Raw genomic sequence first — 23,237 nt, forward strand, 5'->3', positions numbered from 1 at the left:
CCCCCAACCCCCCCCCCAGGCCGTCTGGAAGGAACCCGGATGGAGACAAACACCTGTGCTTCCTTCATTCGCAACTGTTAGGTCCCCTACTGCCCTTCTACTTGGGCCAGATGGCCCCTGACCTGGCCCCACATCTTAGAGCTGCCACTGTCCACCACACCAGCATTGGCCACATGTGGCCCCGACACACTTACAACACGGCTCAGGTGACGGAGGAACGGAATTCAAATGTAGTTTAATTTTTTTTAATTTTCTTAATGTTTACTTATTTTTGAGAGACAGAGAGAGACACACAGAGTGGGAGCGGGGGAGGGGCAGAGAGAGAAGGAGACACAGAAGCCGAAGCAGGCTCCAGGCTCCGAGCTGTCGGCACAGAGCCCGACGCGGGGCTCGAACCCGGGAATGGTGAGATCATGACCTGAGCCGAAGTCGGACGCTTAACCGACTGAGCCACCCAGACGCCGCAAATGTAGTTTAATTAATTTGGGGTTTGAGAGCCACACGTGGCTAGTGGCTACCATGGTGGAAGGCACAGATACAGAACATCTCCTTCATCACGGAAACTCTGATGGGGCAATGCTGCGTTAGAAGGCCCCACCTAGGGGCGCCTGGGGGGCTCAGTCAGTTGAGTGTTCAATTTTAGCTCAGATCATGATCTTGCGGCTCATGGGTTCGAGCCCCACGTCGGGCTCTGTGCTGATAGCATGGAGCCTGTTTGGGATTCTCTGTCTCACTCTCTCCACCCCTCCCCGGCTTGCACTCTTTCTCAAAAATAAATAGACACTAAAAAAATGTTTAAAAAAAGAAGGTCCCACACATCACAAACGCACACACCTTTACTAAGCACACAGGCATCTCTGTCCCCACCTGCTTTTGTGACTAACCCGGTTCAGGCCCTGGGGAGACCGTTCTCCCCACCTCTTGCTCTATGACATGAAAGGAAAATATGGCCTACACACACACACAACAGAATATGATCCAGTCTCCGCAAGGAAGGACGTCCTGCCACCTGCCACCATGTGGACAGACCGTGAGGACACTGTGCACAGTGACAGAAGCCAGACACAGAAGGACATGTCCTGCATGACCCCACTCACAGGAAGTTCCTAGAGGAGTCCTGTCCACAGAGACACACAGTAGACGGTGGGAGCCCCTGAGGTCGGGGGCAGCAGGGGGCAGGGAGAGTCAGCGCTTCGTGGGAACAGAGTCCCGGTTTGGGGAGATGGAAAGTTCTGGAGCCGGGTGGTGGGGGTGGCTGCACGACAGTGTGTGTGTGCCTGACGCCTCTGAGCTGTGCACTCAGAGATGGTGAGTTTTATGTTGTATTTATCTCGCTACAACAGTAAGATAAAACAAAGTCATGAGCACTAGCAGTCATTCCCCATCTCGACCCACGTTTTCCTAACGTTAATAAAAAATTTTTAAAATTTTAAGAAACTTTTTAGAAACACATGAAAAATTACGTTGCTTTCTCTACATTTTACGCTCACTCAGCATCTCTGGTGAAAATACACCTGTTTTGTACCCTTGGGCTTTACCCACATCTCCTGGATAGATCCTTACCTCAGCCTTTCTCCATTGGGGTTCCAGCAGAAATGAAGGCCTCACGCCCCCGGGCACCCGTGTGGGTAAGAGTGCACACCCCTCTGAGGATCCGTCCCTGCGGGGACTCAGGCTCTGGACGTCACCACGTCATGTGCTCTGCAGTCCAGAGGCAGAAGCCTGACGGGAAAGGGGCCGTGTTCCTTTGCCACGGCTGCCGTTACGGAGGGCCACCGACACAGTGGCTCCAACACCAGATATTCATTGTCCCACAATTTTACAGGCTGGAGGTCCAAGACGGAGGAGTTGGCAGGTTTGGTTCCTTCCGAGGTATCTCTCCCGAGCGTACAGACACCGTCTTTTCCCCCGTCCTCACACGGTCGTCCCTCCGTGGGTGTCCGTGTCCTCGCCTCCTCTTACAAGGACAGCAGTCAGACAGGATCAGGGCCCACGTTTGCGACCGCGTTTTGACCGAATCACTCCTTTAAGGACCCTCATCTCCAAATACAGTCACATCTGAGTGGGATCTTGGGGTTTAGGACTTCAAGAGATAAACTTTAGGGGGACACAAGTCAGCCCATCCATGACAGCTGCTTCAGGGCATTTCTGTAACAAAACTCGAAAGGACGTGAAAATCTTGATTACTGCAAACATCATTCATGCTGAAACTGAGGCACCTAAGAAAAATTTCACAGAATATAGAATCATTTCTGAATTAGTATGTCTTCATCTTATTTAAGACATCCAGGCAGCACTAGCCCATCAACAGCATGCCGGCACGCGCAAGAAGAAATAAACTCAGTCATCTCTGGTGTTCTGCCAGCCACAAAACCCTTAGCCTCTTTGTTGTTGTTGCTAGAAAGGTATGTTTGTCAGGGGAGGTAGGATAAACATACCGCATGTAACTTTTTGCCAGCTTGGTTTGTAACGTTGCAATGTTGAGACATCTGGCGTGCAGGCTTCCGTTCACGCTCTCCTCCCGGGGCCTCCCAAACTTCAAGGCTGATTACCTACTTGTCTGAATACGTCGCAGCTCACCTGCCTCTCTTCCCGTTGGTAGATATTTATATTACGTGTTAGTTACGTATCGCTGAGTCAAAAATTATCCCCGGTGATGTGGTTTCCAACAGTAATATCTGTCTTCACGGTGTCTGTGGGCCAGGAATTCGGGACTGGCGTGGCCGGGCTCCAGCTCACCGACCTTAGGAGGTTGCCAACTAGACGCTGGCCGGGACGGCATCACTGAAGGCGTGGCCGGGGCAGCGGGCTGTGCGTCTGGGATGTTCCCTCACGCGGTTGGCAGTTCGGTGCTGGCTGTTTGCGAGAGGCCTTGGATCCTCCCGTGCGGGCCTTCCCAGCACTGTGTTCTTACAACGCGGCTACTGGCTTCCGCCAGAGAGAAAACCGAGACGCCAGGGGTGGGGGCGCCCAGGCCGAAACTGGACTTGTCATGGCCCAGCCTCAGAAGTCGATCGCACGGCCGAACTCTTGCCACACTCCGCTGGTGAGAAGTGAATCACCGCATCTAACCCACACTCCGGGGCAGAGGGTCAGGCCCTGACTTTTGACGGGAGGAGCATCAGAGAGTTCACGGGCATCTCTTTAAACCACCAAACGTTATCTCCAACGTCTCTGTGCTAAAGCAATGCTGCAAGGTATGTTCCGCGACCTTCTCCATGTGTCTTCTTGTGATGGCTTCCTGTCCAGCCCGGGTCCCACACCACCTGCCCCCAAGCCCAGCCTACGGAATGGGGCCAGGATGGCTGCCCTAGACCCACCCGTGTCCTTGCTTAACTGTAATGACTTCGTTAGAGGCCCTACCTCCAAACACACTCGCATGGGGGGCTGGGCTTCATATGAGTTGGGCGGGGGTGGGGGGGGGCACAGTTCAGCCCATAGCACCACCTGAGCATCCTAAAACAGGACAAATCTCGTGATGAGATTTTCTTGGTGACTCCTAATTGCTTACTGCATAAAACCCAGATTCTGCCTCACATCTGAGAGCCCCGAGCTCACCGTCCAGCCTCCTGTCACCCCACACATCCTCTGTCCCTCAGGACACAGGACAGTTTTCCTGTCAGCCCCTGTGCGCCTCTCCCATTTCGTTGTCCACACCTGGCCCTTCTCTCGGCCTGGTGGGCTGCATCCGAGCCCCACCCACCCAAATCCCAGTCACCCTTCCCTGCAAGGCCTCTTCTGGCCTTGGGAGAGGCCGGGGGGGGCGGTTCCCACTGACGGCCGGGCGGCTGGCACACCCACCCTTCCTCCTTCGGGGCTCTACAAACACTTAAAGTGGGGCTGTGCAGAGCAGTCAAGGGTAGTAAATGTTTGGTGACAGAGATCAAAGTGCTGGCTGTGACCCAGAAAGGGAACACTAGGCCCGCCTTATCCTGAACAACCCCACGACACCATGAGGACACCTGTTGGTGTTTATGGTCTGAGAGGATGGGGTGCCACCTTGCTTTTATGTCGCTAAGCGAGCCCCACAAAGAAGTGGGAGCGTGGGGTCCCCCGTCGGACTCAGGGAGGGCACACGCATCTCACACCCACTCTCAGGAGAGACCCGGCAGAGCCCAGGTGGAGAGCTATAGGGAGAAAGGAGAGGGTTTTAAGCAAGGTTTGACAAGCGACAGCCACATCTGCCCACTGCCTGCTTCTGTGTGGCCCACAGCAGAGTGGTTTTCCCGTTTTTAAATGGTTGAAGTGAAAGGAGTGGCGTTTCATGACTCGTGACAATCATGTGAAATTCACATTTGAGTCAACACCTGAAGTCCCAATGGCACACGGCCGCACCCACCTGTTCGTGTCCTGTCCTGCAGTGGCTAGAGACCAGCAGCTGCCACGGACACAGTGCAGCCTGGAACGGGGACTGACTCTTTGCGTCCCAGAATTTGGATGTGGAAACCCCACCCCTCCGTGCGACAGCGTGAGAGGCAGGGCCTTTGGAGGATTCAGATTAGATGGCGTCATGAGGTTGGAGCCCTCGTGAGTGCCCTGGAGTCACAGGGGAGACCGCTTCCCCGTCCCCAGCCCCGCTGGCTCCCTGGCCTCAGACGCCAGCCTCCACAAGCGGGGGATGTGTTCCACTGCTTACAGGCGCCACGCCGCCCCCTCCACGGTGCTTTGTTACAGCAGCCTGAACTCAGATACACGGAAAGCTGGAAGTATTTACTCTCTGGCCATTTACTCAAAAGGTCTGCCGCTTCCTGGCTTAAAACAGCAATTGCTTGGGGCACCGGGGCGGCTCAGTCGGAGAAGCGTATGACTTCCGCTCGCGTCACGATCTCGTACCTTTTGAGTTCGAGCCCAGCATCGGGCTCTGTGCCGACAGCTCAGGGTCTGGAGCCTGGTGCAGATTCTGGGTCTCTGCCTCGCTCTCTGCCTCTCCCCCCACTTGTGCTCTGTCTCTCTCTCTTTCAAAAATAAACATTCAAAAAAAATTTTTTTTAAAAACAGCAATCGCTTATTTCACTTGTGACTGCGTAGGCTGGGCCGCCTTGCATCTGAGGTCGGCGGCAAGCAGGCAGGCTACTTCTAGAGGGCGGCTGGCTATCGGATGGACACTGTGGCTCCTCCACCTCCAGGGCCAGCCTTGGGTCCTTCGTGCGGCAGCGTTCCCGAGGTGGCAGGGACCTGGGCAAAGGTTCTAGAGGCCAAAGTCCAAGACCGAGGTGCTGGCAGGTTCCATGTCTAGTGAGGGACGGTGTGCTGGGTCACACCACACACTGCCATCTTCTTACTGTGTCCTCACGTGGAGGGCGGGGCGAGGGCACTCATCCCATTCATGGGGGCTGCACCCTCATGACCTAACCCCTCCCCAGAGGCCCCACCTCCTAATACCATCACCCTGGGAAGTAGGTTTCAGTTCAGAATTTGGAGGAGGGGGGGGGTCAACTACGGCTGTATCACTCCCACTGCTGTCTGTTAACAAGACAAGGCACAAGGAAGCCCAGGTTCAAGGGCCAGGGAGCCCAACGTCATTTCTAGATGGGACGAGCTGCCAGGTCATGGCCGACAAGTGAGGACGTGAGAAGGAATGAAGGACAGGGACATTTTGGCAGCCAATCTGCCACACTTAGGAGACCAGTGAGCAGGAACACAGCTCACGGGAAAGAACCTCCACAGGCCCGGCCCGTAGGGAAGCCGAAATCCAGAGGAAGGGCCCTCCCCTGGGGTGATGCCACCCCTAGGGAAGGTGGAGTGATGCTGGGGACACCTGAGGTTGTCACGACCGGGGGTGCTCTTGGCACGAAGTGAGATGCCAGGGAGGCTGCTCCACACCCCACAGTGCCCACCCCAGAGTGACCACCCCGATGTCAAAAGCGCTGCTGGGAAATTCAGACCCGCAAACACGGGTGAGGACACCACAGCTTGGGGACTGGCGACTGGCCTAGCACTTGGGCAGAAAAGCAGCCAGCGGGGCAGCAGAGACTCACCTCTCCCACCCAGACCCTTGCCACGGGTCCAAAGGAAGAGCACCCCACACTCCTCAGGCTCCCCTTCATGGAAGGCCTTTGGTCATCTCATCCTCTCCCAAGTTCTAACAGCTTTTTTTCTGGCTCCTTTTAAGAAGCCGGCGAAGCTGGGACTTCCTCCCCTGTGGTTCCTTAGAAATGCCATTGTGCCTGCGATCCCCTGGGCTTCACAGGCCCCAGTTAAGAGTCCCTGCTGGGACGGGTGCACCAAAAAGCAGTCGTCGGGGTGAAGTGGCAAATTTGTGTGATGTGGCATGTCCCCCTGTCTCGGGCATTGTTTTTTTTTTCTCTTTTTTCTGCCACGTGTGTGGTATTTTTTTTAATTTATTATTTTTAAAATTTACATCCAAGTTAGTTAGCATATAGTACAACAATGATTTCAGGAGTAAATCCCTTAATGTCCCTTATCCATTTAACCCATCCCCCCTCCCATAACCCCTCCTGTTTGTTTTTCATATTTAAGAGTCTCTTATGTTTTGTCCCCTTCCCTGTTTTTATATTATTTTTGTTTCCCTTCCCTTATGTTCATCTGTTTTGTCTCTTAAAGTCCTCATATGAGTGAAGTCATGTGTATTCTGTCTTTCTCTGACTAATTTCACTTGGCATAATACCCTCCCGTTCCATCCACATAGTTGCAAATGGCAAGATTTCATTCTTTTGATTGCCGAGTAATACTCCATTGTATGTATGTGTGTATGTGTGTGTATATATATATATATATATATATATATATATATACACATATATATATATATATACACACACACACACATACCACATCTTCTTTATCCATTCATCCATTGATGGACATTTGGGCTCTTTCCAGACTTTGGCTCTTGTCGATAGTGCTGCTATAAACACGGGGGTGCATGTGTCCCTTCAAAACAGCACACCTGTATCCCGTGGATAAATGCCTCGTAGTGCAATGGCTGGGTCGTAGGGTAGTTCTATTTTTAGTTTTTTGAGGAACCTCCAGACTGTTTTCTAGAGTGGCTGCACCAGCTTGCATTCCCAGCAACAATGCAAAAGAGATCCTCTCTCTCCGCATCCTTGCCAACATCTATTGTTGCCTGAGTTGTTACTGTTGGCCATTCTGACAGGTGTGAGGGGGTATCTCATGGTGGTTTTGATTTGTATTTCCCTGATGATGAGTGATGTTGAGCATTTTTTCAGGTGTCAGTTGGCCATCTGGAGGTCTTCTTTGGAGAAGTGTCTATTCATGTCTTTCGCCCCTTTCTTCACTGGACTATTTGTTTTTTGGGTGTTGAGTTTGATAACTTCTTCACAGATTTTGGATACCAACCCTTTATCTGACGTGTCGTTTGCAAATATCTTCTCCCATTCCGTCAGTTGCCTTTTATTTTTGCCGATTGTTTCCTTCGCTGTGCAGAAGCTTTTTATTTTGATGAGGTCCCAGTAGTTCATTTTTGCTTTGGTTTCCCTTGCCTCCGGAGACGTGTTGAGTAAGAAGGTGCTGTGGCCAAGGTCAAAGAGGTTTTTCCCGCTTTCTCCTTGATTTGATGGCTTCCTGTCTTACGTTTAGGTCTGTCATCCATGTCGAGTTTATTTTTGTGTCTGGTGTGAGAAAGTGGTCCGGGTTCATTCTTCTGCCTGTCGCTGTCCGGTTTTCCCAGCACCGCTTGCTGAAGCGACTGTCTTCCTTCCATGGGATCTTCTTTCCTGCTTTGTCAAAGACGAGTTGGCCACACGTTTGTGGGCCCCTGTCTTGTGAACCGTACCAAGTTCTTTTTGCCATGGCATGGGCCTCTCTGCGTCCTCACTCAGGCACCTCCATAGACTAAAATCCTACAAGCACAAATGAGACATTCCCTTCAAGCCAGATGGCAGCGAAGAGAGGCTGAGGCTTCTGCATGAGGACTGGGTTGGAGTCAGAGAGGTTTCAAGATTAGGAACTAGGAGGAGAGCCGCAGCCCGGGGGGATGGGCATGGCACCAGAGCCAGACCACCCGACTTCCAGTCCCGGCTCTGCTCACTGGGGCCTGGAGCAAGTCACTCACTCTCTCCTACCCTTGGTTTGCTAGCCTGTAAAATGGGAACACGCCCCTCTTGAGATGGCGGGACAATTAAATAGGAGCTCATGTGCTATAGCACCGGGCACAGTCAGGGGCATAAAACGCATTCTGGGGTTGCCAGATCGGATTTTAACAAGACTAGAAATCAGGATTTTTGCAAACTCTCCCAATTTTTATTTATTTCTATTTTCTTTAAGTTTTTATTTATTTAAGAAATCTCTACACCCAATGTGGGGCTCAAGCTCATGACCAGATCAAAAGTCACATGTTTCTCTGACTGAGCCAGCCAGGTGCCCCAAAGTCTCCCAATTTTTAAATACAACCAGGGCACCTGGCTGGCTCAGTCAGTTAAATGGCTGACTCTTGATTTTGGCTCGGGTCATGACCTCCCAGTTTGTGAGTTTGAGCCCCACACTGGGTTCCGCGCTGTTTGGGATTGTCTTTTGCCCCTTCCCCGCTCACGCTCGCTCGCTCGCTCTCTGTCAACAAATAAATAAACTTAAAAAATAAAAATAAAAAAGAAGGAACGCTAGCAACCAATTCAAAGAAAGCAAGCAACGGGTCCACCGCTCGGGTGGAAGAAAGCAGGCGTGAGAACAAACACGGTGCACAGGCAGCCACTTTTCAACCCCCGGTGGAGACCAAGGATCGGGAGTGGTGGTTGAGGAACAGGGACAAGAAGCCACAAATCTGCTCTTGGTGAAGCCTCCTCTCAAGCCAGGACAATAAACTCTGTGCCACTTCAGCTGGACGTCACCTGTCGTTCGAAGGAAGGGCGTGTCACTGCACTACACGGCTGAAGGCCACTGTCCCCACCACGAGGACGCCATAACAAGGGCCTGGTTGGTGCCATCTGCCCAGGAGGGAGAAGAGCAGAGGCTGGAAGCTGGGGGGCGAAGCGCTGGGCACCTGCTGGCACGGGAGAAGCAGTAAGTCCCGGCTGGCATCCTCGTCTGGGTCCTATCTCCTCGTGGTTTTTCGGTCTAAATGTTTGTTTTGGAGAGTTGGGATTTTTTTGAGGCGATCATCCAGATGAGATTTTAGAATGCAAGCCTGGCCAGACTCGTTGATACCATTTTGCCCAGTCACCTAACGGAAGGGGACACCGAGGGCTGGGGATGTAACGGATTTGTCTGAGGCGGCCAGGTTCCCTGAGCCAGGGCTCTCTCCTGTGGGACACGCTCTTGCTTGCTCCTGAAAGGCCAACCGTAAAAGACACACGGGACCTGGGGCGCAGACCTCGCTTCGGATTCAGAAGGGTGATCTGAGGAACCTACAGCAGGTAACGAAGGGTCGTCCTGAGGTTGTTGTACGAGTGATCTGTTATACACCACTTTCAATGGGTCATACTCAGTGGGAACACACACACACACACACACACACACACACACACACACACACACCAACCAGAAACATGCAGAACCTGAGGGAAAAAATCAAGTGGAATAAAAGATTTTCCTGCAGTCACAGTGCTGAGAACCTTCACTCAGTACCCTCCTTTTAAATCCTCCCAAAACATAAGGTCTTTACCTATTTGTCGCCCCCCTCCTACCACTCCCCCAAGTGGCAAAAACTAAGCCCGACTGAGATTAAATCCGAGGGCCACGCAGCTGGAACTCTCAACGTCAAAGATCTCCCATCCTGTAGTGCCACAGAGAGAAAACTGGGCTCCGGCACCCTGACCTGGGTGCGGTTTTCCACGTGCATCTGTGACTTCTCGCGGGGTTGGATAACATTCAGAGTGAGACGGTGCATTGTGAACCCCGACACCCAACGCTGGCTGATATGGTCATGAAAGACATTCATCAGGAAGGACATTTCCAAGTCTGTTTTATTGTCCGTAAGATCACACTCAATTACTTTACGCGTACACACATATGTGAACAGGGATGATTTCATTTGGCACCTTGGTTCGCGAGGTTTTTATATTCAAAACATGTAACACATTGTATACGTTCACACCCATAACAATTCTGATTTTTTTTTAAGATTTTGTATCTTCTTAACTTTTTTTTAATTTTTTTTTTAATGTTTATTTATTTTTGGGACAGAGAGAGACAGAGCATGAACGGGGGAGGGGCAGAGAGAAAGGGAGACACAGAATCGGACACAGGCTCCAGGCTCTGAGCCATCAGCCCAGAGCCCGACGCGGGGCTCGAACTCACGGACCGCGAGATCGTGACGTGAGCCGAAGCCGGACGCTTAACCGACTGAGCCACCCAGGCGCCCCATCTTCTTAACTTTTTAAAAGTTTATTTAAGTAACTTCCACACCCAACACGGGGCTTGAACTCAAGACCCGGAGATTAAGAGTTGCATGCTCTACTGAATGAGCCTGCCAGGTGCCCCACGATTCTGATTTTTAGCAGATTTTTTTTTTTAATTATGAAAGCCTTATGTGCCTTCTCGATGTGAAATGTCCATTTCAGATCCAGATACCCCCGGAAAACATCTCACCGTCCTGGAAAGGGGTTTCATAAGCTAAATCCTTGGGCTCTTGAGAAGATGAGAGGATTTCATTCCCCAACCCCCAACTTCTTTAAACTGTGGTCAAGCGTCTCCGGCTCCAAATCAGGGCCAGCGTGGCTCCTCAAGGCAGGGCCACTGGGCTGCTCAACGTTCCTGAGGCAGGGACTCCAGGGACCGGTGACAGGAGCTTCCCCAGCCTCCAGGGTGAGCTGGATTCTGTGCCTGGCAGTGCAGCTCCCGGAATTCACTTCCATCCCTTCTGCAAAGGAACATAGTCCCCACGTGGAGGGTGGCTGTGTGGTTAGCTCTTCAGTCAGGTGCTCAAGAACGCCATCCTGACGATACTCTGCTGGGTCCTCCCAGAAGCAGCGCAAGTGAAACAAAGTCCAACCAGGGTTCAGATGGCCACACCACTCTACTGCTGGGGGCCACAGTGACGAAAGGCCAATGTTTGGGGACTGGCCAGGGGTCATCTGTGGCTCCAGCCCTCTCTTGCTGTGGAAGAACCTGCACGGCCACGTCTACACTGGTCCGACCCATGCACCCCGTGTCAACAGGGGGAGGCAGGACTAGACAGCCAATCTGACGTCCTCCTGGGCAAGTACAACAGACATCCACCTACCAACCCTGGATTCAAGCAATGTCTCAATGACATTTACGTTGAGAAGAAGCCACTGGCTTCTTAAAAACATTCACTGTGAGGCTCTTAGATGTGATGGCTCATTTTGCTTCCAGAGAGCAAAACTCAGCGAGGAGTTAACCTGTCGCCAGAACGGAGTTTCCAAAATACAAAATGCTACAGAATCAAAGCAGAACAATTCTCGATTCTTAACAAACAAATAAGTGACCCGGGATACGCTAATTTACAAAAGCATATGGATAGTGAGTGCCGCAAACGCAGTTTACCTTTGGAGGGGAAAATGCCCATAGCAAAATACCTACCCCCCCCCCAAAAAAGTCCCATTTCCCCAAATATTTACAAATGAAGTTTCCAGCTAAAAGATATCCAGCAACCTTAAAATTATCATATGACACAAGTATCGTCAGAAAAAGAGAAGGCGGAGAAATTCAGTTCCCCGCTGGTGGCAGACACGCTTGTAGAAGGGACATAACTAGGGAGCAGTTACCAACCCACTGGACCGTGGGTGGTGCCAAACCTCTTCCTACCAAGATTCTAAAGAATATTCCACAAGTAAACAGCACGCTCCCGATTTACAGTGTCACCGACACAGAAAAGACACGCAAAAAGCGTAAAAGAGGAGGCCTGGGCGGCTCAGTCGGTTGAGCATCTGACTCTTGATTCGGCTCAGGTCACGATCTCGCGGTTCCTGAGTCTGAGCCCCTCATCGGGCTCTGTGCTGACAGTGTGGAGCCTGCTTGGGATTCTCTCTCTCCGTCCCTCTCTCTGTCCCTCCCCTGTTCATGCGCTCTCTCAAAATAAATAAACGTAAAAAAGAAAAAACGATTCTCCCTCCCTCTGCCCCTCCCCTGCACACGCACGCGCTCTCTGAACGACAACAGACGTCCAAGTACCTCTTTCAGCAGGTCCCTACCGTGTATCTCAGCCTCACCGAGATGGGCCTTTAAAAAGGCGACAGTAACCACATCTGACAGGAAGGTCCACCTGCCGTGCTGTTCCAGGGCCCATCAAGCCCACCTGGGAGTAACTAGAAGGTGCTGCTCAAGTGAAGACTTTTGTCAGGACCGCTCCAAACTGGGCTGGAGGCCCTCCCCTCCCCGGGCCCCACTCCCCCGATGTCTAACGCAGCCCTGCTTCTGGACACGGTGGCAGGAGTCCCACTGGCCCCTGAGGCAGCGACGCCAGAGTCTCCCTGGCAGCCTGTGCCCCTTGGACCCAAGCTCAGGAGACAGGTGGTGGGTCAGGTTTACTCTGGAGCGTGTGGAGACCCACGAGGGGCAGAGGGGCAGACGACGGAGGCAGGCCGGACATGCACATGACAGAGACTGCTCCGAATCTGGCTGCGGCCACACCGGACGGAGCAAGGGGCTCCGGAGCGGGCGCGACCTTCCGTCTGCCGGCACTGGGGCTGCCTGCGCGGCTCTCCACGGTTGGCGTGGGCTCCGCTGCCTTTCCCAAGCCACGTGTTGCCTCTGGGAGAGATTTTGGAGAGAAACAGGTTGGGGTGTCGTTGCCATCCTGGTGGCACCAGGCCAGACACTCCCTCGGCTTCCACGTTCCGGGGACGGTAGTTTTTTAAGATCCGAAGAATCTGGCCCCACACCGCAATCTGACGGGGACCCAAACGAGGGGGACAGGATCCAGGCCAGCGAGCGTAAAGAATGGCAGTAACCTGGTCTCTGCCGGCAGGTCTCACCGCGAGGCTGGGCTCTGCCACCACAATCACTCCGGGGTTCAGCACACCCCACCGTGGGGCCAAGGCACGGCCTGGGAGCCAGGCAGCCTGCATCCCTAGCTGGACCCCACCACTTACCACCACGGGGACCCCACACCAGTCAGTGCGCCCGGAGCCTCATTGTCCTCATCCACAACACAGCCGCCGTAGTAACTAGCTCAAAGGATTTCTGCGAGGATCCCCTGAGCAATCAAGCGCCTGGACTTACAGGATTCAAGAGCTGATAACCAGCATTTTTATCATCACTAACCGGCCTGGATGGGGGCCCACCCATCAAACATGCTGCATTCCAGATGAAGGAATCCGGCCGATTAAAATGTACACCGCAAGCTTCTCTTGGTGAGAAACCAAGCTTTACCCCAAATCCAGCAGCCGTCTTATTTAGACTTAACGAGAACGGGAAGGCAGAGGTAGCCGGCGTACTGCACAGGTGGGACGTTCACAAAGCCGCTGAACGAAGAGGGAAATGTGACAACGGAGGTGTTGTTACAGCCTGTCCCGTTCCACTGGGATGGACCGCCAGCATACAGCTCGGAGTTCTAGACGTTTCCACCAGCCAAGTGATTTAAAGCCACGCAGAACTTAGCTGGAGTTCTTGAACGGCTCGCACTGAAAGCTGCACTCGGGGCTAATGAAAAGCACTGCCAAACTCAATTTTCCACGTGGGATTAATCCTTCACTGTGGGTCTCTGCGGCTCTAACTCTAACAAAACCTTAGAAGATTTAAAAGACCACATAATATCCAATCAACGGAAATCATCATATCAACAGGTAACTTGAGTTTTTCGTATACCTTCAAAAGTGAACGTGCGTCCAATTCCTACTGACCACCAATTCAAAAAGTTCAGATCCCAACCCTAAGAACGGACGACATAAGGAATATTCCCACCCGGGGGCTATGGTTATCAAGTTTAAAAGGCAAGAAAACTTACCCAAAACTCCTCTAAAAACTGTGGTCTTCACTTTGGCAATTTGTAAAAAGGGCTTCGTAAATTCTGTCGTCCAAAAGCTACCGTAAAGTTGGCAGGCACTCCCAATATCTAATTAGTTTATCCGTGGCACATTACCTAAGAAATACATACTCTAAAAGCAGCTGAAGGGTCTGAACAAAAGCCATTTGCCCCAAAAGAAAATGTGTAGTTAACTTGAAGTCATTCAGATAACGCAGGTGGTCTCTTTTCAAGATTTTGTGAGACTGGAATTTCTTTCATTATGATCCCCACGTTTCAGTTTGTTAAATTTACACTCTTTTTTCTAATAATTTATTTTTGTAAGCAATCTCTATTTCCAACGGGAGGCTCAACCCTGAGATCAAGAATCATATGCTCCACCCACTGAGCCAGCCAGGCGCCCCTACTCTTTTCTTAAATTTTTTTTTTAACGTTTATTTATTTTTGAGACAGAGAGAGACAGAGCATGAACGGGGGAGGGGCAGAGAGAGAGGGAGACACAGAACCGGAAACAGGCTCCAGGCTCTGAGCCATCAGCCCAGAGCCGGAGGCGGGGTTTCGAACTCACGGACTGCGAGATCGTGACCTGAGCTGAAGTCGGACGCTTAACCGACTGTGCCACCCAGGCGCCCCTCTTTTTAATGTTTATTTATTTTTTCTTTTTTTTAAACATTTTGCTTTTTTTTAAATTTTTTTTTTAACGTTTATTTATTTTTGAGACAGAGAGAGACAGAACATGAACAGGGGAGGGTCAGAGAGGGAGAGGGAGACACAGAATCCAAAACAGGCTCCAGGCTCTGAGCTGTCAGCCCAGAGCCCGACGCGGGGCTCGAACTCACGGACCGCGAGATCGTGACCTGGCTGAAGTCGGACGCTTAACCGACTGCGCCACCCAGGCGCCCCATCTTTTCTTAAAGAGTAACATATTTGGGGCACCTGGGTGGCTCCGTTGGTTGAGCGTCAGACGTCGGCTCAGGTCATGACCTCACAGTTTGTGGGTTCGAGCCCCGCGTCAGGCTCTGGGCTGATGGCTCAGAGCCTGGAGCCTGTTTCCGATTCTGTGTCTCCCTCTCTCTCTGACCCTCTCCCATTCATGCTCTGTCTCTCTCTGTCCCAAAAATAAATAAACGTTAAAAAAAAAATTTTTTTTAATAAAAAGTAAAAAAAAAATAAATGACAAACATCTGCTGAAGCCTGGCAATTACCAATTTTAACCACGTAAATAGCCCATTTCTCCTCTGGAAGGTAAAGTCAACAGAAAACGTAACATTCAAGGGACTTCCCACTCGTGACCCAGGGACGCACTGGAGAAAGAAACAGGAACGAGCGAGGAAGAAAAGAAAGGAGTCGCTGGCCAGCAGGCAGAGGGTGATGCCCTTGCAAAAGCGGGCGCCTCCAGCAGCCTGGGGGGGCCAGTGGAGTCCTGCCCATGGGTGACGGAAGCAAGGACGGACGGACCGAAATGAGACTCGGCTGCAGGAAACAGCGTGCATCCCCGCGCCGGCAGGACATCCACGACTGGCCACCCCACACCCCACAAGTCGCTCCCAGGGCGGAAGACACGGGGAGCACGCCCACCCTTATTTCCGCAGCCCTCGTTCCCAAGCCCGGCGCTGTTTCCGTGTGATCCCAGAGGAAAGAACGCAGCAGCGTCGCGACGACGGGGTTGGGGGGTCGGCCCTAACCGTCCACCCCTCTGCTTTCAACCAGCCGAAACCGAACGCTGCAGCAAGGCCCCCAGTGCAGCGCACACGGGTCTCTGGGGGGCCTAGGGGGCGGTGTGCACCCTCGCTTCCTCGGGATCTGGGAGAAACTGGCCCAGGAGCTTCAGCAGGCCGAGAGCGGAAGCCGACACAATGAAAAGGATGGGCTGGGGGGGGGGGGGGGGCAGCCCCGGGTCTCGGGTCTCGGGTCGCGAGTGTCAGGCTGAGGCACGAGACGGCAGAGATGCTGCAAGGAAAGGCCTTGGAGAAGGGCGTGCGGAGCATACGTGTACACTTGGGGTACAGCACACCCCACGCGCTTCGACCTGCAGATCCCGCCTTCCCTGGGCTGCTTCCTATCCCTGCCCCCCCGCCTCTCTTGGCTCCTCCCCCCCAGCCCCCCAATCCGTGGGTGTCTGTACTTTACCAGACCGTAAATACGCAAACACCTACTCCACGGATTTTTTTTAAGGTCTCGGGATCCTCTACCCCCCCCCCTTACTGTTCCCCTCCCCGGGAAGCCCCTCGTCCCCACCCTTCTATTGGGTCTCAGGACTGCCCCCAAGTCTGCCCCCCCCCCAAATCTCCCCTGACCCAATCAGGCCTCAACCCCCTCGCCAATGTCTCCGCCCCTCCCTCCGGTCACCCCTCCCCCGTCAGGGGTCAGTACCCCCAAACCCCACCCCCCCTGCCCCTCCAGGTGCCCTCCCGGGTCTGTTCGCTCGTAAATCAAGTCTCCACGTCCACTCCCGACTCCTCCGCCAAGGTCCCCGCTCCACCCCCTGCCCGGCTCCGCGCCCGCAAGGCGCATCAGTTCCCGCCCCCCCGCCCCCTCCCCCGCAGCCCTCAGGACCCTCCCCGGCCTCCGTCCCGGTCCCCGTCCCGGTCCCCAGGGGTCCAGCTCTGCCCCCTGCCACGCCCGGACGGGTCCCCTCCCCGCCCGGGCTTCTCTGCCGGCCTCAGGGCCCGCTGCCCTCCCCACGTCAGGCCCGGCGCGGTGTCCGTGCCCCGACTGGCCCGCCGCTCTCCCCTGACAGACACGGGTCCGCGGCTGCGCGGCCATCTCAGCTGGCGCAGGCCTCCCCGCCCGTGTCCCGCCTGGCTGCGGTCGGCGCGCGGCTTCCCCGGGGCCGGAGTCGGGCCGGCGGCGCGGGCGGCGCGGGGGCCCGTTACCTGTACGGAGGGCCGGCGCCGCGCGCGAAACCGGAGCAGTCACTCGCCGCCATCTTCGCGTCTCTGGGGCGCGCGAGCCGCCCCGAGGCGCGAGGGGAGGAGCCGCCGGCGGTGACGTCCCTGGGCCCCGCCCCCAGGCCGCGTGCCGCTCGCGCGCCGCCACGCGCCCCAGGCCCCGCCCCCCCGCGCGAAGCTCGCGCCGCCTCGCTTCCCGTTGCGTCCCATTGCGTCCGCGGGCTGTCTCCGCCTCCAGCCCCGCCCCTTCCCGGGGCCCCGCCTTCCCTCCGGCAGCTCAGCTTCCGGGGACTCTGCCTCCAGCCCCGCCTCTTCCCGGAGCCCTGCCCTCCTTTCAGCCCTTCTTCCGCTTTGGGGGTCCCTGCCTGGCACCCCAAGACCCGCCCTGAACGCGAGCCTGAAGTGCCTTATACTTTGTGTCCCACTGGGGTGAGTTTGGGAGTTCCGCTGACCGCTCTGGCTGGGGTACATGTGGCCCTATGGATACAGCCAAGTCCTGCTTGTCCTTCGGGACCCGCTGGTGGGCAGCCTTTCGTGGGACCTTAAAATTTGGTGACCCTAAACTAGTGGTTCCCGACCAGAGGGGTTTGCCCCCAGGGGACACTGGACGGTGTCTAGGGACATCTGTGATTGTCACACTGGGGGGCTCCTGGCATCGAGTGGGTGGGGGCCAGGGATGCTGCTCAGCCTCCACATCGCCCCGAACGCCCCACACGGAACGACCTGGATCCAAAGTCACCAGTGCCCAGGCTGAGAAACCCTATTCTAAGTGGAAGTCATTTTGAGAGAGATTTCTTGGCCAAGCCTGGCCACCTTGGGGGACGCAACAGTGAACAAAACTCCTTGGTGCCCGTCCTCTGCAGCCCTTACAAACTATGAACTACAGTTAGGGTGCTTTTTTGGTTAATAACAGCTTTACCGAGATAGAATTCACGTACCCATTTAAAGTGTGCTGCTCAATGGTTTTTAGTACATGTACGCGATTGCGTGACCATCGCCACTGTGTAATTCCAGAACATTTTCATCACCCCAAGTAGAAACCCTGTCTCCATCAACAGGCACTTCTCAATCTCCCAGCTGCTGGCAACCACCAGTTTGCTTTTTGTCTCTACAGGTTTACCTGTTCTGTGCATTTTGTATGATGGAGCACTACTTAGCAACAAAAAGGAATAAACTCCTGATGCACACAACTTGGATGAAGCTGTAGAGAATTATAGGAAAAGCCAATGCAAAAGGGTTCCATGTTTTACACACTCATGATTCCATTCAAAACTCTTAAACCATCAAAGTTACAGAAATGGAGAACATATTTGTGATGTCTAGGGTTAAAGAAATGGCAGGGGAGGATACGGGCATTATAGAAGGAACCTCTATAGAAGGACAACAGGAGGTATCCTGTGGTGAGAAAATGTCCTGGATCTCAACTGTATGGAAAGCAATAGTGATATTGTACCATACTTGTGTAAGATTTTACCGTTGGGTAAATTGGGGGAACGGGTACACAGGATCTTTCTGTTATTTCTTAGTGCATGTGAATCTACAATTATTTCAATATTTTAAAAATTAATTAGAAAAATACATTCACCAACTCTGGTGGGATGGGGTTCCTTTCCTCCTTTCTATGAAGCAGGCGCAGGGCTAGTTAATTCTTGGACAGAAACCATGGCAAGCCCAGGGTGCCGAGGAAAGCCGTATGGTGATTTAGTGGATGGCATTCTTCCCTTCGTGTCTTCATGACCATGTGTGGCCACCAGAAACAATCTACAGGGTCTGGCAAAAGCAGCCCTCCCACCATGCCCTGGCTAACGCTCAGAGTGGTAATTACACACCGCTTTCCTCCAATTCCCTGCAGCTCTAGCTAGGTAACAAAGGCTACGTGCTTTATACAAAAGCAGGTCTGTTTCAATGTTTTCGCTGGGTTACATAATATCTTTTTTTCCCTCCTGTTATTTACTACAAGCATTGTGTTCAATGCTTTTTGCATGCACAATCTTATCTATCCCTACATAGCCTTCAGAAGTAGATAGAGTTGATTCTCATTATTGGCAGCAGCCTTGTCCTATAAAGTGGCCCCAAGCCCTAGAATAGGGAATCCCAAAGCCCCACTCCTGGGGAGACACTTGAGTGGGTTCCTGCAAGCCTCTGCTCACACTATTTTTCATCAACGGATCAAAAACATAACCTTGTGTTCTGTGTGCTTCTGTCCAAAGGCATCTTATTTAATATACGTTACTGATCACGAACAGCCAACAGCACTGTAACTCATGCCCGACTGAAGCTTAACTAACACTCTTATTTTCACCGCAAGGTGCATCCTGACCTTCTTGTGCTTGGAAACGCTAGACAGCCCTTCAGGACCGTGCACGGGGGCCACTATAAACAGCAAAACCACCAACGTAAAGCACAAAAATCATGGTGCTAAATGAATCCCGAAATGGGCAGTTTACAATCTGGGCTGGAATCAGAAGGCAAAATGGTGCCTTGTTCGAACTCACCCGGGAACATGTACAACCAGCACTCAAATTTCTCATCGCACTTCCTTGTCTGCAAATGACCCTGAAGGCACCATGAGTATTGATTTGAGTCTTACAAATGTTGCCACTAAACTTCAGCCAGTAGGCAAATTCACAAATACGGAAACAACTAATAATGAGGATTGAATGTCCGTGATTAATCAATCCCCTTTGCAAATCAGGAAAATGACACTCAAGGAGCGTTAGCAATTTTTTTAACATGTTTTAATTTTTTTTTTACATTTTTATTTATTTTTGAGAGACAGAGACAGAGCACAAGTGGGGGAGGAACAGAGAGAGAGGGAGACACAGAATCCGAAGCAGGCTCCAGGCTCCGAGCTGTCAGCACAGAACCCAGCGTGGGGCTTGAGCCCACAAACCATGAGATCATGACCTGAGCCGAAGTCAGACGCTTAACTGACTGAGCCACCCAGGCACCCCGGAGCGTTAGCAATTTCATTGCCTCGATTCAGTATAATGGCATGTGACTACGTTTCGGGAGTTATCCTCACCCCACACTGGTGATGTTTAGGGCCAGGTAATTCTCTGTCGTGGGGAGTTGTCATGTGCCTTGTAGGGTGCTGAACAGGATCTCTGGTCTCACACACTCAATGTCAGTACCGTCTCCATCCCCCAAGTCATGAAAACCAAAAATGTTCCCAGACATCACCAAACCTCCCATGGGGGACAGAATCCCCGCCCTCCCGTGAGAACCACTGGCTAGGGATCTGAGAGATAGCAGTGACAAAGTGCAACATCTCTGATCTCAAAAAGTTTACCTTGGGGCTCCTGGGTGGCTCAGTTGGTTAAGTGGCTGACTTCGGCTCAGGTCATGATCTCGCAGACCGTGAGTTTGAGCCCCGCGTCAGGCTCTATGCTGACAACTCAGATCCTGGAGCCTGTTTCAGGTTCTGTGTCTCCCTCTTTCTGACCCTCCCTCGTTCATGCGCTGTCTCTCTCTGTCTCAAAAATAAATAAACATTAAAAAAAAACTTTTTAAAAAAAAAAAAAGCTTACCTTATGGGGGAATGGCTAACGGGGAAGGTGAGTTAGTATTTAATGGGGACAGAGTTTCAGTTTGGGAAGATGGAAAAGTTACAGAGATGGATTGTGATGATGGTTGCACATGGTGAATGTAATTGATGCCACCGAATTTCACGCTTAAAAATTATCGGAATGGCAAGCTTTATGTTCTGTATGCGTATTTTAACCACGGTGAAAAGTAAACCAGACAAGCTGGGTTCACGCGCCGGCTCTTTGGCGGCGGCCACAGCACCACGGACAGCTCCCCGCGCGCTCTCGTGAGGGAGGGGAGGTCGCTTTGCAAACGCCGTTCTGCCCAGATTGTTTTTCTCCAGCTCCTTCATCCATCCAACTCCTACTCACTTCTCAGGGCCCAACTCACATCGTCACTGCCCACCCTCTGCCCCTGAACGTCTTCCCATGCACCCTCCCCCAAGCCACTCTGCTCCAAAGATGTCTCTAAATCAGCCCAGACTCCTTTGCCCATCTGTTTCTCCAAATGGGAGTTCGACAAAAGCGAAGTCTTTCTCATTCACACGCTGGACCCCAGTGCCCAGCACGAGGACTGGCCTGGATTTCCCACTGAATTAACACACGCGTCTCTTCCCAGGGCTCCACTTCCTCCAGCCAGGGCGCATAAAGTCCGATGGATCTCGAGCTTCAGGCTCCAGGCTCTCATCCCCTGCTGTGGGGCCGTGCCTTTCCGCCTTTGGCTTGGAGGGGCACAGACCCTGATGCAGTGACTTTGGCAGCAAGGTGAGTAGAGTGTTGTCTGGTATCCACGGGGCGGGGGGAGCCGACATCGACACGTTGTACCTGCATGTCCTGGACCTCCCCTTTGTGCCAGGTGCTGCTGACCTCTGCAGAGAACACAGCAGGGTACAAGACCACCCAAGTCTCATTTATCTTGAATTGTACATTCTAGCTAGGGAGTCAGAGAATAAACAAACAAACAAAAAATAAGTAGACAGTTTCAAATAGTGGTAAGTGCTGTGGGGGAATTATACTAATGTACGTACTAAAAAAAAAAATCAGACTGGGCAGTGGAATGGGGTGATGAATTGGGGGGCAAAGTAGGGGTGGTTAGGGAAGGCCTCTCTGAGGAGACTACTTCTGAGCTGGCACCTGAATAATGTGAACCTCTTCTGGAAGAGCATTCCTGGCAGAGGGAACAGCATGTTCAAAGGCCCCGTGGTGGGGATGAACTTGATGTGTTCACAAAACGGGTGGAAAGCCACTGCAGTGATTAAGGGAGGCAGGGCAGAGTAATGGGCATTGGTTGCTACTCAGGGTGTGTTCATTTTCCGGGACTGCTGTAACAAAGCACCACAAGCCAAGCGGCTTACGACTATAGAAATCAAAATTCTCTCACAGTTCCGGAGCCCAGACGTCAAAAATGAAGGTCGGTTCCTTCTGGAGGCGGTGAGGGAGAATGCATTCCATGCCTGCCCAGCTTCGGGTGGTTGCTGGCAATCCTTGGTTCTCCTTGGTTTGCAGAGGTAAAGACACTTGGCATTGGCTCTGGGATTTATCCTCAATCCAGATGATCTCATCTCAAAATGAGGGTACTGGATCCTCAATTCTGCCTGCAAAGACCCTTTTTCCAAATCAGGTCATATTCCCAAGTTCCAGGGGTCAGGATAAGAGCTGCCATATCTTGTGGGGACCACCATTCGGCCTCTGCTACAGGTCTAAAACCCGACACAGCAAGGGCGAGAAACAGGTAGCGAAGCGTTCTCAGGCACTGTGCTAAGCGCTCTCCTACACGATCTCGTTGAATGCCGAAACGCCAGTACCATGATGTTCCCATCTCACAGGTGAGGAAACTGAGGCCCGGCAGCGAAGGTCACTTACGCGGTCGTGTCTCCCGGCTAGGCGGCCGCCTAGCCAGGGTCCAAACCTCCTTCTAATTTCAGAAGCTGCAACTCGTGATACTATTATACTGTCAGGCTGGAGTCCTCCAGGGCAGGGCCGCTGAGCGCACAACTGTAGGGGGCGCCTTTCCACCGGTGGCCCGAGCAAGCGTGGCCGGGAAGATTCTGCCTCCCCAGCACGCGGCCGGGTCCTTGGCACACGGCTGGGGGCCCCACGGAACGTGGTCCTCGGGACGCTTCCCCCCCCCCCCTTCCTAATCTAAGGAATGAGGCCACCGCCGTCCTGTGTTTGTTTGTTTGTTTGCTCCTTGTTTTGTTTTTAAATCCGTGATGCGCCATCAGGAAATCATTTCCGCTTCTGCCCCCGGTGAGGCCCTTGGAAACACTCCCCGTTCAGCCAATGGAGAGCACCGGATTCTGGCAGGGGGCTGTGCTTTTCGGTCAGCCCTGCCCCCACCCACCCACCCTGCACACAAAAGCAGCATAATTAACCGTCTTAAGGCAGCCGAGCCTCCGCCAGCTGCGAGCGGGCAGGAAGAAACACCTCGGAGGCACGGCCGGTGCCGGTGAGGGGGCGCGCTCGCAGCGGGGCGAGGGGCAGCCGGCTGACTGCGAACTGCGTCCGTTCCCCCACCTCCGGACAAAAGCGCCCCCCGTCTGCGCCGCCACGTTGCTCCGGGTGACCTTCCTTGCGTGCAGAGTCCGCCGCTGCGCGCACCTTCCTCGGATGCTCTGAAGGCCCAGGGACCGCTCTCGGAAGGCGAGGGATGTCCGGCTGCGTCGGCGCGGGGCTCGCCTTTGTCTGCGCGTAACCCGCAGAGGCCGCGGAGGTGAGTCCCCTTTCTCCTCGTCCCGGCCCTGCCCTGGCACGTTTGCCTGTGCGGAGACATCCGCTGTTGCCAACCCCCTCCGGGCAGGTGGGGCGGCCGGGAGCCGGGACCCACGGTCTTGGGATTCTCTGCACGGTAGCACAGCCCTGTCTCCCGAAGCCGAGGGAAAGCAGCCGCGGGCATATACACCCAGAGCCCGCCTTCCGTGCCCACCGCTCACCTGGAAGGCAGGGGGATACACCATTTTCGGGACGCGCTTGGAG

General features: G+C 53.3%; 2 protein-coding genes across 10 annotated transcripts in view; one reads left to right on the forward strand and one right to left on the reverse strand.

Moving 5' to 3' along the window:
- The window catches only part of ZFR2 (zinc finger RNA binding protein 2), a 41,379-nt gene extending 24,540 nt beyond the window's left edge, over positions 1-16,839 (reverse strand). For all 7 annotated transcript variants that reach the window (XM_045043726.1, XM_023243787.2, XM_023243792.2 and 4 more), the window contains exon 1: positions 16,720-16,839. In XM_045043726.1, the coding sequence (XP_044899661.1) occupies positions 16,720-16,772 (53 nt within the window). In that variant the 5' untranslated portion in view covers positions 16,773-16,839. The remainder of the gene's footprint in view (positions 1-16,719) is intronic.
- Positions 16,840-22,608: 5,769 nt separating this feature from the next.
- Positions 22,609-23,237, forward strand: part of ATCAY (ATCAY kinesin light chain interacting caytaxin) — a 31,167-nt gene continuing 30,538 nt past the window's right edge. For 2 of the 3 annotated variants that reach the window (XM_045043765.1, XM_019826131.3), the window contains exon 1: positions 22,609-22,974. The gene's annotated coding sequence lies outside the window, so the exon portion shown is untranslated. The remainder of the gene's footprint in view (positions 22,975-23,237) is intronic. The other variant, XM_003981738.6, reaches the window with a different exon arrangement.

The sequence above is a fragment of the Felis catus genome, chromosome A2, assembly GCF_018350175.1.
Source record: "Felis catus isolate Fca126 chromosome A2, F.catus_Fca126_mat1.0, whole genome shotgun sequence".
NCBI classification, from domain to species: domain Eukaryota; kingdom Metazoa; phylum Chordata; class Mammalia; order Carnivora; family Felidae; genus Felis; species Felis catus.